Source organism: Megalops cyprinoides, chromosome 21, assembly GCF_013368585.1.
Source record: "Megalops cyprinoides isolate fMegCyp1 chromosome 21, fMegCyp1.pri, whole genome shotgun sequence".
In the NCBI taxonomy this organism is placed as follows: Eukaryota; Metazoa; Chordata; class Actinopteri; order Elopiformes; family Megalopidae; genus Megalops; species Megalops cyprinoides.
The window spans coordinates 3,603,623-3,615,755 of NC_050603.1; the positions used below are offsets into that span (position 1 = coordinate 3,603,623).

Genomic DNA, 12,133 nt, shown 5'->3' on the forward strand with positions numbered 1-12,133 from the left:
CAGGGATATGGTTGCTGCTTCCCAGGATGGCCACCAGATGTCCTCATAACTTCCTGTGCTATATGTCTCGTTTAGTTAATGTCTTTCAACTGTGTTAATTAGTTGCTGGATTCACCTGTGTTTTCAGTTATTTAATCCCTGCCCTCTGTTCATGTATTTCAGACTGGAGTTGCCATGCTTAGTGTGTGCGAACTCTTGTAACAAGCCTTTCTTGATTCTCTCAAGACTCTGGTAAAGTAAATGTTATTTTCTTTAAATAAATCCTTTTGTATCCTGAGTCACCTCTGTACATGAATTCTCCCTGCTCCTTGTCACAACAACACACCAACACAGTCATTGATGGTATTGCAAAGTGCAACTAACCAGGTTTCCTTTAGGACCGTGAGGCCCGTCATTTCCTCGAACACCCTGAAAGACAGAATGGGAAAAAAAGACAGATTAATGGATCAATCACTGGAAAATCCAAGTGGATCCTTACAATGCCTCCACTACTGTAACAATATCCATCTTAAAGTGACAATATCTGGAACTAGCCTCTTTTTAAAATATGTCTACCTATAGCTTCAATTTTGAGCCTATCTGCAGCCTGTTACATGAGGGGTGAGATCACTTTAGACCAGTTGTTCTCTGCCTGTGGCCCAGGAAGCTAAATTAGAGCCAAATCTCTAGATGAGGGCAAGGCTGGTCCCAGGGCACTGGAGATGGGTCTGGTTTCTGTTCCATCCGGACCTTCGCCCACATGATTGGATTAATTCTGATGCTAAATGAATGCAGGTGACTGTGTGCATTTGGTGAAATGCCGAGTGCATTGAACACATGATCACCTGGATTAATTTAGTGTTAGTAATTAATCCAGTTTTGTTATCAAGAGTTCAAACGGTACAACACAAACAAAAACCAGAAACACCTTGGACACTCCCTGACCATGATTATCTCCTCCTGCTCAGCATCCTTCTGCAATGAGTATTGTTGAATATTATGTGGTCATAATAATGAAAACCACAGAAAAGAGAAAAGGTGTGTGAGTGTAAAGGATTCAACAGCTGTACAATTCAATTCTTAATGATTTTATATTCTAATTATCTTCATGTAGAAATGCATGGCCTTCAGAATAAGGAGGATGCAGTTACTCCAAAAATGTGTTTATCACCGATACATCACATTTTTAATATTTTTATTTAATGACTTTGTATCGTTTGGAAAAAAGACACTGTGCAGGTGGCCATTATCAGTACAGTGACTTTATGACTGCAGTGCTTGTCATCTCTTAATTGTGGGTCAACAAGCTCTACATTTCTGGTGTTGTCATCATTTTTTGGTAGAACATTAAAATCAGACATTTTCTTAAAATGGCAATCCTTTATTAGCTCCTATTTTTATATAAGTTTATGATATATAATGTATTTAAGAGTTTTTGTCTGGATGTCCACCTCTTTCCATGACTGTACAACAGGGCTCTACTGTCATTGGTCAAGGAAATATCTTTGTCTCAATGAACTGCTGTGATTGGCTGAGGAAATGAGTCTGTCTGCATGACTTATTGCAGGAAATTGCCAAGAACACTTGGCCTCACCTGGATCTCAGTTCCCATGTGAACTGGGTTCAAAAGGTGTTCAAGGCCTCAGGCCATGGAGGCCTTATTGTGGAGTACAGACTGATAGTGGCATTTGGTGTGTAGTGAGTAAGAATGTCCAGTAGGGTGAAACAGAACAAAGCCGGGTACTCACGGGTGGTCCAGGAATTCCAGGAGGTCCTTTAGGTCCCAACAAACCGCGGGGTCCCTACAACCAAATGCAGGACACAGACCAAGCAAAAATAGAGAGACACAAGACAGAGAGAGAGGCATTACTAATCAATCAGACCGATGATAAAAGTTCACAACAGTAACACAAACTATCCTGACAACGAAGAAGCACAAAAAGATTACAAAACCAAAATAAGAGTTCTTGACAAGATAGAAAGAAATGCATCGCTGATCAATCAAAGGTCTTAAAAGGTGCCGACACACTCAGAGGCACGTAGAAGTATTGAGACAAAGAAAACCTACATGCTGTACAAATAATATTTCAGACAGAGTGAGAGGTACACATCTCAGACAGACAGACAAAGAGACAGAGTGCAGACACAGAGAAAGAAGAGGAGAGACAGACAGAGAAACACTCACAGGTTCACCTGGCAGTCCCCGGGGTCCGACCTCACCATCGTCTCCCTGCAAAGACACAAACATCAGCGGACCACTTTATTCACCAACAGACCAGCTGGCTGACTCAAGAACAACTCTGTGTCTCTCTAAAAGTTTGTAGTAAAAAAATGAAGCGACTCTGAAGATCTAGAGAAATTCTAAGTAAATTCCTTCATTAATTCTATCTGTGGTGTTTAAGGTTGCATGGCCTAATCTTAATGTTGCATGGTAGTAGTTTGAGGTTGTATGACCTTAATGTTATTGCCGCTATGTTTACCCCAATGGCACCACATTTCAAAGATGACACAGATGTTTTAGTGTCTGTGCAGGGAATAGGCTGACCTATTGAATGCACTTTTTGTGGGTTGCTCTAGAAAAGATTATCTGCCAAATGACTACAGGTAATTGTAAATGTGAATATCATCACTCTCCTGGGTGTGCATCTGCTATTGACTGTGATTAGTCAAAGAACAAAGAATGAGCTAGCTGGGGGGGCAAAGATCTTTACTTTGCATAATTCTAACTGACTTGTTGATGCCTGTAAAGAGAATGGATTCCACTATCCCAGAAAGCAGTGGGCTGGTCTGCTCTTCCACACCACAGTGGTTTACTGACGGACTGATATGCTGACAAGGCATGGATACAACGCCATGACTGCCAGCATAACTGCCAGCATTGTCCCGACTCCTTCCTGTTGCTCGTACCCTCTCTCCATCCTCTCCAGGAGGTCCTGGGGGTCCAAGTCCTCCAGCTTCTCCCTGAAACAGGCCAAAGAGAAGCTTGTGAGTTTAAAGTATTAGCTTCACTCATATCCAGGGCAACATAAACCGCTTACAAATTTTTACAGCTTGTACATTCTGTGACCCAGATAAACAGCTGGGGCACATTCAACTGGCAAAGTTGCCCAGAACATTTGGCACAAGGGCTGATGGGAGGTGGAGTCCAAAGCTAATCAAACATACTGTGAAATCTCTTGCTCCACACTACATCTCCCACCATGCCTTCTGTGAAACATTTTGTGCCACGCTGTGTGTTGAACTCAGCCCTGGAATTCAACTTGCGGCGCTTTGAGGTATATCGTCTTGCTTGAGGGTAAAACACAAGCGACCCACACGGCATTTGACCCCACAACCCTCCGGTCCACAGGCCAGCGCCCCAACCGCTAAATCACATCCCGTCCCCAGCATCAGTTTTCCTCCTGTTCTCAGCTGGATTTGATAGGAAGCGACTGGTGCTATTCACCGAGTTGTTTACAGTGTTGTACTTTGCTGACAGACAGAAATAGTCAAGAGACCTTGACTGTTCAGAGACCTCAGCAGAAGCACACTCTATTCGCCTCCGTGCTAAAAAAGACCATGCATTTCTCAAAATATTTTTCTGGATTTCAGTTTCTTGGATTTTTGCTTTTTTTGTTTTGTTTTCTTAGTTTTTCACTGACCCTGTGTCCCTTGTCACCGGGTAAACCAGGCAGCCCATCAAAGCCACGATCACCCTACAAAAAACAGAGACAGAGGAGGCGGGGGGGGAGACAGAAAAGCTGTTATTAGCAGAGACTGGCCAAGCGCTAAAGATGCTAATAGGGCAGATTCACAAATATAACCAAAAGTCACAGACAAACAAACACATGTATGAAAAAACAACAACAACAACAACAAAAATAAATTCACAGAAGGAACAGAGAGAAATGTAGAAACCCTGCCAAGCGTAACATTTAATCAGAGTCCACGTAAGCAACGCCCACTGAAAATGGGTCCATTTACTATTTTGACCCATAAAAATCTGTGAATACTGTGATACACTGTTGATCATTCACATGAGCAGGTAAAATATTTAAGAGTTTCTGATTCAATGGCACAGATATGGAAGGACAAAAACAATATAAAGAACTGCAGAGAGACAGAGATATATCACTATGGAGTGCAGGGTTAGAGAGTTACCTTAGGACCTGTCTCCCCGGGCATGCCTCGAGCACCGTCAGCACCAGCTCGACCCTGTGAAGAGAGAAAGACAGAAAGAAAGAGAGAGAAAGAGAAAGAGACAAAAAGAGGAGGGAGAGAAAAGACGGGGGGAAGAGAGAAGGAGAAGGTTAATGTTCAGAAGGTTCACCCTGACAACTGTGGAAGATTTGGGGGTTAAATCCTTTGTGAAGCCAAAACTGAGACTTGGCTATGGCTTCCACAGTGTGGTGCTCAGCATTCAGCATTAAAAGCAATGCATCGTGGGTAATGGCCATGTGAAAGAATGGTGTCCTGCCCTGGGAGTGTGTTTGTACGTCACACCTCTCCACACCACCAGGATCATTAGATAAGGCCTGACCCTGTGAGTCACCCGGGCTGAGACACAGGTCCTCACATTGGCGGTACCGGTCCAAAAGGGACCTGGACAGAGGGGAATATCTACTCACCCGTCGACCTGCTTTGCCTGGGGGACCAGCCAGTCCCTGTGGTCCTCGGGGGCCCTGTGTTTAAAGCAGGAGCTCGGTCATTATGTGCAGGTCTAGTACAACACCAAAGAGCAAGAACAAACTACCATCTCCACTAAGACATTTATCATGGTATGGCTATGCATCTTATTTATTGCACCTAAATTGCATCTTATACATGCATCTTATTTATTACTGAGCATTGCTAAAACAGCACAGAAGAAAATTAGTACTTACAGTAAATTGAAGAAAATAAATGGAATTTTGCACTTTAATATGTGTCACAAATGTAGAAAATCCATCGGTAATTAACTGCGTAATTAAATTTGTCTGTCTTCTTTTTAAATAAATAACAGACAAATTAATATATCAATGAATAAAGAAACTTTGCAAAATTCCTGAAAGCATTATCTCTGTAAAACTCCTTTGCTTGAATTGTGTATGTTTAAATCAGAATTAACTCAAATAATGAGAAACAGGCATAATAATTACATGGCATAATGATGTGTGCTGCCTCAATCTATTACAGTCGTTATTTCAGCATTCAGAATTTCACATTTCCAAATTATCATCGATTCAATATAACATTTATTTCATACATTTTAATTAGAATGTAATCATTTAATATTTCATAGCATTTGTTTATGTATTTGTTTATTCACCAAAGTAGGTTTTTGAGAGCTTGTTCTCAACATTCATACTTTTCTTTTTAAGTTGGCCAGGATACCACAGTTTCCCTCCTGCTCTCCCCAAACAGATTCAGTGATTTAAATGCCTTAAAGACCTCCTCTAGCACAATATCCCCAAAACCACGTTGTTTCAATGGGTTTTATATACGTTTTATGTAGGTTTATGTTCATGTTTATGTTAGGATGCAAGGGCAAGAGGCAATTACCTGAGGGCCGGGGTCGCCACTTTCACCTTTCAAGCCAGGACTTCCAGGTGTTCCCTGAAAACGACGACAGTCGTGATGAAACCATCACAGTAAAACGGCAACGAATGATTCTGCTGGTGAGCACACAGCGCTGAGTTTCAGCCCAGGTCTCCCCCGCTTGGCATCTGCAATTCCACTTCACCCTGACTCAGGCTTTTTTAAAACTCATGGTAACTTACACATGAAACCATACAGAGTGAACTACTTTTATATATGTTGGTTAATTTGTGCACGTGGATAATTACAGTTGTTCAGCTTCAGCAATAACCTCTGACTGTTGCTCCTCAGCTGGTATAATTATAATGCTGCATTCTGTAGGATATATATATATATTTATGCAGATATAGAATGTCTAATTTCATCACAGTTAGCAAGCGTTTCACCTATGTGTACAGGACACTCACCAAAGGTCCAGGTCGGCCAGTGTACCCCATTGGTCCGGGAGGGCCTTTCAGTGCCAACTAGTGGCAGAACAGACACTAATTAGTGAAAGACTGCATTTTGAGCAAAATGATTCATCATGATCATTCTTTTTCTCTACTCTTTTCATTCTACAATACCAAGTTGCTAAGTTATTTTATGCCTTTGCATAGCTTGTACTGCATGATCATGCTTATTGTTTTTATTGTATACTTCCATGGAGTTGTAGTGTATGTGCAGTTATTTTATGCTGCTGGTCAATGATACTGTACAATATGGCTACATTTATGTTGAATTATTTTTGTTTGCAGTTCCACAGTGTTTGAACTGTATGACCAAGTTCCATGTTGCTGTGCTGTGTGAGAGAGCAATTCAGGTTATACTATCCTGACTGATGCTGTACTGTGTAAAAGAGCAGCCCAGGCTGTGTTATCCTGATGGACACTGTGCTGTGTGATAGAGTAGCTCAGTCTGTGTTATCCTGATGGACAATGTGCTGTGTGATGGAGTAGCTCAGTCTGTGTTATCCTGATGGACACTGTGCTGTGTGATAGAGTAGCTCAGTCTGTGTTATCCTGATGGACAATGTGCTGTGTGATGGAGTAGCTCAGTCTGTGTTATCCTGATGGACACTGTGCTGTGTGACGGAGTAGCTCAGTCTGTGTTATCCTGACGTTTGCTGTGCTGTGTGATGGAGTAGCTCAGTCTGTGTTATCCTGATGGACACTGTGCTGTGTGACGGAGTAGCTCAGTCTGTGTTATCCTGACGTTTGCTGTGCTGTGTGATGGAGTAGCTCAGTCTGTGTTTGCTGTGCTGTAAGAGTGCTCGGCACTCTGTCACTCACCCGGGCCTGGGAGAGAATGGCTTGAGCCTGGGCTTCCTGTGCTGAGACAATGGGGCCCTTATCACCCCCACTGCTGCCAAACCGGAACTGCAGAGAAACAGGGAGAGGGAGAGAGAGACACAGAGAGAGGGTGAGATGGTTTATTATCACCTGCATCTTTATTCAGAAATACCGACTGAGCCTTCAAAGGCTCAAGATTCAACGGATATCAGCTTGCACAGGCTTTCTCAGATGAATTACAGGAACTGGGCTTCAGAAACCAACGGCTATTGGAGCTGACTTTGCTTTCTCTGCAGTTTGTTATGTGCGATGGGAAATAAAATGAGTGGATTGTCAGAATAAACTAAATTAAACATCTCAGTATCTGGGTCATCCTTCCAGCAGGTAACAGCAGGAGACATTTGCCAGACATGTAAACTACCAGGTCAACTCTTTGCCCAGCTGACTATGATGTTATACTGACATCTTGTGGTTGGTTGCCTCAATTACAACCTATGTCCTTCTCTCCATAAAAAGAATTATTGGAAAAGTGGATGTTTGAATGCATACTTGCCCTCTAAAGAAGCACATTTTTTTCTTTCTAAATAAACATGCAAAAACCATCAAGAAAGAAATCCAAAAGAAACTGCCATCAGACCGGAGAGAGAGGATAGAAGGTCAAATGTGGTGTGGTAAGAGAAAGGCACCATCCCAAACATATATGTAGAGCGGGAGAGAGAGACAGAGACAGAGAGGTGGGGGAAAGTCTAAAAATAACGATGAGAGCATAGATTCATGAACCCAAAAACAGTCAGACCTTCTAACTGATTTGAAATATTCCTACCATTTTTTTCTGAGTCAAACTATGTCTTTTGACTGGTTAAAAAATGCCACTGACTGAGAGATCACTATAGCTCCACCCACTGTGGGGCAGATGAAGCCTGGCTGCCCCATCGCTGCCTGAAACAGTTTCACAGTGAGGAAGAGGAGGAGATGTGACTCACGGGCAGCATGACGGAGGTTCCGGGGGGACCAGGCAGTCCGTCAGCTCCAGGCAGTCCGGCTCTACCAGGGGGTCCCTAAAATCACAGAGGGTAGAGTGAATCCCCCACAGATATACCAGCCCACCGATGAGCATGCGAACTCACTGTCTAAAAAGATCAAACCCATGGAGAGTGTCTGGTTGGACAGTACTGAGCATTAGGCCGACCAATCAGACAGCACCATTTTCTGACAATTTCAGTTTCAAAATTGCAGTTCAAAAATACTTTTTGACATTTTTTTCCTGACGCTGTAGAATAGATCTCAGGTTCTAAGTGTGTGTTAAAGGATAGTGTATGTTTAAAGAAGAAAAAAAAAAATTTTACTTTCTTAGATTTTATGACACCAAAGATTGTGGGAGACATACCAAACAGAACTGTGAAAACTGATAGAAAATCATATGCTCATTACACCCAAGTCACTCTTCCAAAATATATGTCAACACTTTTCCGAGGATAAGTACCAAAGAGAAGCTGTATGTTCAATGACAAACACACTGTGCTACATTTTACAAAACGCAACTGATCGTATAACACAAAATGGTTTGGCGCAATGGTCCAAAAACGTAAACATTTTATATTGGCAACTCAGGAGATTCTTATCACACACATCACATACAAAAATAAGAAAGAAATAGCCTGCACCAAACACATCACATTTGATGCTACACATGCATAAACATAATTACAGTATTCTGCATACAGAAGCACTGTATGCATGTACTGTGTATATGTAAACAGCATTGCATTTACAAACCAGCCTTTGTGAGGGCCCCTAACTTAGTGTGTACTTTGCAGGTCCAACCAAACACTTTCCCTGTCATTCATTTTCAAATACTTATGGACTTGTTCCAGTAAGTGTTACACTTTAAGTGGCAATTAGACACGGTTCACTGGATATGCATGAAGTGCTTATATTATTATATTACATTCTTTTAATGAACAGCTTCAACTGCTGCTTTATGTATCTACGGTGTACTACACTGATGCAATTGCAAGTTTTAGATTTTTGTTCGGAAAGCCTTCAGAATTATGCAGCCTACACACGAATGTATGTACACACACACATACATACACACACACACACACACATACGCACACGCATACACACAGTCCGCGTTTTCCTAATGCCTCAGATGAATGTGAAAGCACAGTTTCATAGTCAGTTTCTGATGTCTGTCTGTGGAGATGAGGTTTTCACATACTGTCCTGGGCTACATTCTGCTTAGTCTGCAGAGACGCACAGCAGACGTCTCTGTGGCTAAGTCTGCCAGCAAATGTGTGCGAACTGGCCGCGAACGCCGGGACCAGGACAGGCCCCTGGAGTGACACTCCATCCTGCCCCTGTAGGGCACAGAGAGAGGAAGCAGAGGGACAGACTCACTCACCCTCTCACCAGGATCACCGACAGAGCCTGGGGGCCCGTGAGGGCCAGATGGGCCGGGGAGACCCTAGGATAGGGGGGGGGGGGGGGGGGGGGGGGGGGGGTAAGAGAAAGAGAGAGGAGGTACAGGAAAATAAGAAAAAAGAAAGACAGATGGACAAAGTGGGAATGAGAAATAGGGATGTATGGATAAAGAGAGAGAGAGAGAGAGAGAGAGAGAGAGGGAGAGAGTGAGAGAAAGAGAGAGAGAGAGGGAGAGAAATGTGTTGCATTAGTGATTATATCAGTGTTTTTCAATGCCTCTATTCACCTGTGCATACAGTTTATATACAGTCACTTCAGTGGTAGAGTTATACTTCTCTATACATAAAAGAGACAAAAGAGAGGATGGGAAAGGAGGAATGGATGGACTTACTGCTGGTCCTTCTGGTCCTGGGGGGCCTTCAATCAACATACCCTGAGAGAGAAGGAGAGAGTGAGGAAGATGGGGAGAGGAAGGGAAACAAAGAGATGGAGATATGGGTTAGGAGTGTTACAGATTATTGTGTCATTTTCATCTCTTGCTTGCAGAGTGGATCAGTTCTTTGCAACGTTTTTGCAATGCTGTTTATCACGGGCATGGCAGGAGTGATGCTTATCCATCACTACTCCTATGGCACAGTGGTGCCCTCTAGTGACAACATTAATAATAATTTAAAGCAGCATGCTGCACAAAGCACGAATGCCATATATCCTAGACAGGACAAAGTATCTATCGGATTTCACCGTACCTCTCTGGAGAACTGGTAATGTTAGGTGACCGATTAATGAACTCTGATCTGGCTGTTGGGTAGTTGATCACCTTGGACTTAAATTTACTGATAGGTAATTGATTAATTTCACTCACAGGTTCAAGGACAGCAGGTTCTCCCTTTTCTCCTTTCTGGGCTCTCACTGAGGCCTGAGGAAAACACACATGTAACCCAGAACACAGCACAGTCAATGTACTTGCACTGAGGTAGTGGAGTACAGCAGAGTCTGCGTACCTGTACGCAGGTAACTTAACACAGCACAGTCAACTCACATGCACACAGGTACAATAACACAGTACAGTCGATATACACGCACACAGGCAAGCACAGCACAAAGTACAAGCACACAGGCAGACCAGAACACAGCACAGTCAATGAGCAGAAACTCATTGTAAGACAGTGTAAGTGTAAGACACACACACACAGAGGGCAAACACAGAGAATGAGAGGTGTGCAGTGTTTTAGACAGTGCTGCTGATTGGCATGTAACCCAGAGGCATGCCACAAGCACAGTCCTGCAAACACAGCCCCTTACCCCAGCAGGGAACAGACAGGCGTGTTCACAGAAACACACGATACACACGCGTTTCACTGTCGCAACGCATGCAGTGGTGGTCACATGACCTGCTGTGGTGCCGTGTGTTATACAGGTATCATAACACGCTCGCTCACACGTGACATACCTATAATTCAGGATCACTGCACAGGTTAACACGGAACACATGAACAATCAGGCAATAAAATATTGCCAATGTCCATCACCACACATGCAAATTCAGCTGTAAATTTCCTTGTATATATGAGACTAAGCTGCACCGCCAGCTTTTAGGCAATAGTATGCCAACATTAACATAAAGGCTTATGCCTACACATATCAAACTGACATGAAGTCAATCTCCTGTCTGAATGTACACAGTACAGTTTGATTATACGACACACTCTACCTTATATTCTCTACCAAAGTCTTACCATGGGGGCACATTTGTCATGACTTCAAATGAAGGTCACAGAGGTATCTGCAGATATATATTTGCAGATATTTATGTAACATGACATGACCAGTAGAGAAAAGATCATCTGCAACACTGGAAAGCAGCATTACAGCTTCTCTACTGTGTATTATACGTTACCAGTGATGCCCCTACCTGCTCCACCTACTCAAACACAGGGCACCGCAAGCAAAACCCATGCTGCGGTGTTTATCATGGCGGCGGCAGACCATGATAATTCTCCTACTTCACAGCGACAGTTATAGTGTAGCACAGTAATCACTATAATGCCATACTGTACCGTGAGGCTCACAGGCCAGGAAACGTGACAGATATTCTGAGATGTGCACACGTTACCTGATTCTGTCCATTGCAGTAAGGGTTACTGATTTCTTAGAATAGCTTAGAATAGTCTTATTATATCAGGTTATTTTTTTTTTACATCTTATTACTAATTACCCAAATTACTTGTTAGATGCTAAATGACTAAAACACACACACACACACACACACACAAACACACCATACTTTAAACTATGTCAGGCCCAAAATGGCCCTAACAGGCTGGGACAGGGCAGCAGTTGAGATGTGGACAGATAACAGGAAATGCATTAGACACAGACTAACAGGCGCTTTCCAGATAATCACACACACACACACAGATTCACTCTATCACACAGGCACCCTGATAGGGAGGCACAGCAGGCTATGCAGTCTAACAGGGCTACTGTCACCCAGGCATTACAGGTCTCTGTCACTTAAGCTTTTAAACAGCAGCGCAAATCCCCAGCTAATCTCATCCAGGACTCCCAACGATCACAGCTGGGTTTACCACTGCTTTCATAACAAGATCAATGGAATTTACCTCTGGGTTGATCACTGGGTTTATAGCTGGGATTATCACGTTTTTCAATGCTTTAATATGGGGGGTATTCACTGATTTTATATTCGGGTTAATCACTGGGTAAAATAAAAACAGAAAAGAATTTCTAATTATTATTATTCTTTTTGAACCTTTATCTGATTTAATACCCAGACAAATCAGGACCAGTGTGTCCTGATTTTGCATAGGTTTATGTACGATATTAATTAATTTATTTCAAATTTACTTGTTTCAATGTCAATGTGGAAGTGAATTAGCAGTGAG

The 12,133-nt window shown here is 42.7% G+C and overlaps 1 protein-coding gene across 1 annotated transcript in view; it reads right to left on the minus strand.

The window, feature by feature from the left end:
- col11a2 (collagen, type XI, alpha 2) overlaps positions 1 to 12,133 on the minus strand; it is a 61,510-nt gene that overhangs the window by 21,459 nt on the left and 27,918 nt on the right. The window contains exons 9-22 of the mRNA XM_036555266.1: positions 10,093 to 10,146; positions 9,622 to 9,663; positions 9,211 to 9,273; positions 7,787 to 7,861; positions 6,804 to 6,890; positions 5,943 to 5,999; positions 5,500 to 5,553; positions 4,587 to 4,640; positions 4,120 to 4,173; positions 3,621 to 3,674; positions 2,887 to 2,940; positions 2,165 to 2,209; positions 1,728 to 1,781; positions 364 to 408 (exon numbers count right to left, since the gene is read on the minus strand). Coding sequence (XP_036411159.1) covers positions 364 to 408; positions 1,728 to 1,781; positions 2,165 to 2,209; positions 2,887 to 2,940; positions 3,621 to 3,674; positions 4,120 to 4,173; positions 4,587 to 4,640; positions 5,500 to 5,553; positions 5,943 to 5,999; positions 6,804 to 6,890; positions 7,787 to 7,861; positions 9,211 to 9,273; positions 9,622 to 9,663; positions 10,093 to 10,146 — 792 coding nt within the window. The remainder of the gene's footprint in view (positions 1 to 363; positions 409 to 1,727; positions 1,782 to 2,164; positions 2,210 to 2,886; positions 2,941 to 3,620; positions 3,675 to 4,119; positions 4,174 to 4,586; positions 4,641 to 5,499; positions 5,554 to 5,942; positions 6,000 to 6,803; positions 6,891 to 7,786; positions 7,862 to 9,210; positions 9,274 to 9,621; positions 9,664 to 10,092; positions 10,147 to 12,133) is intronic.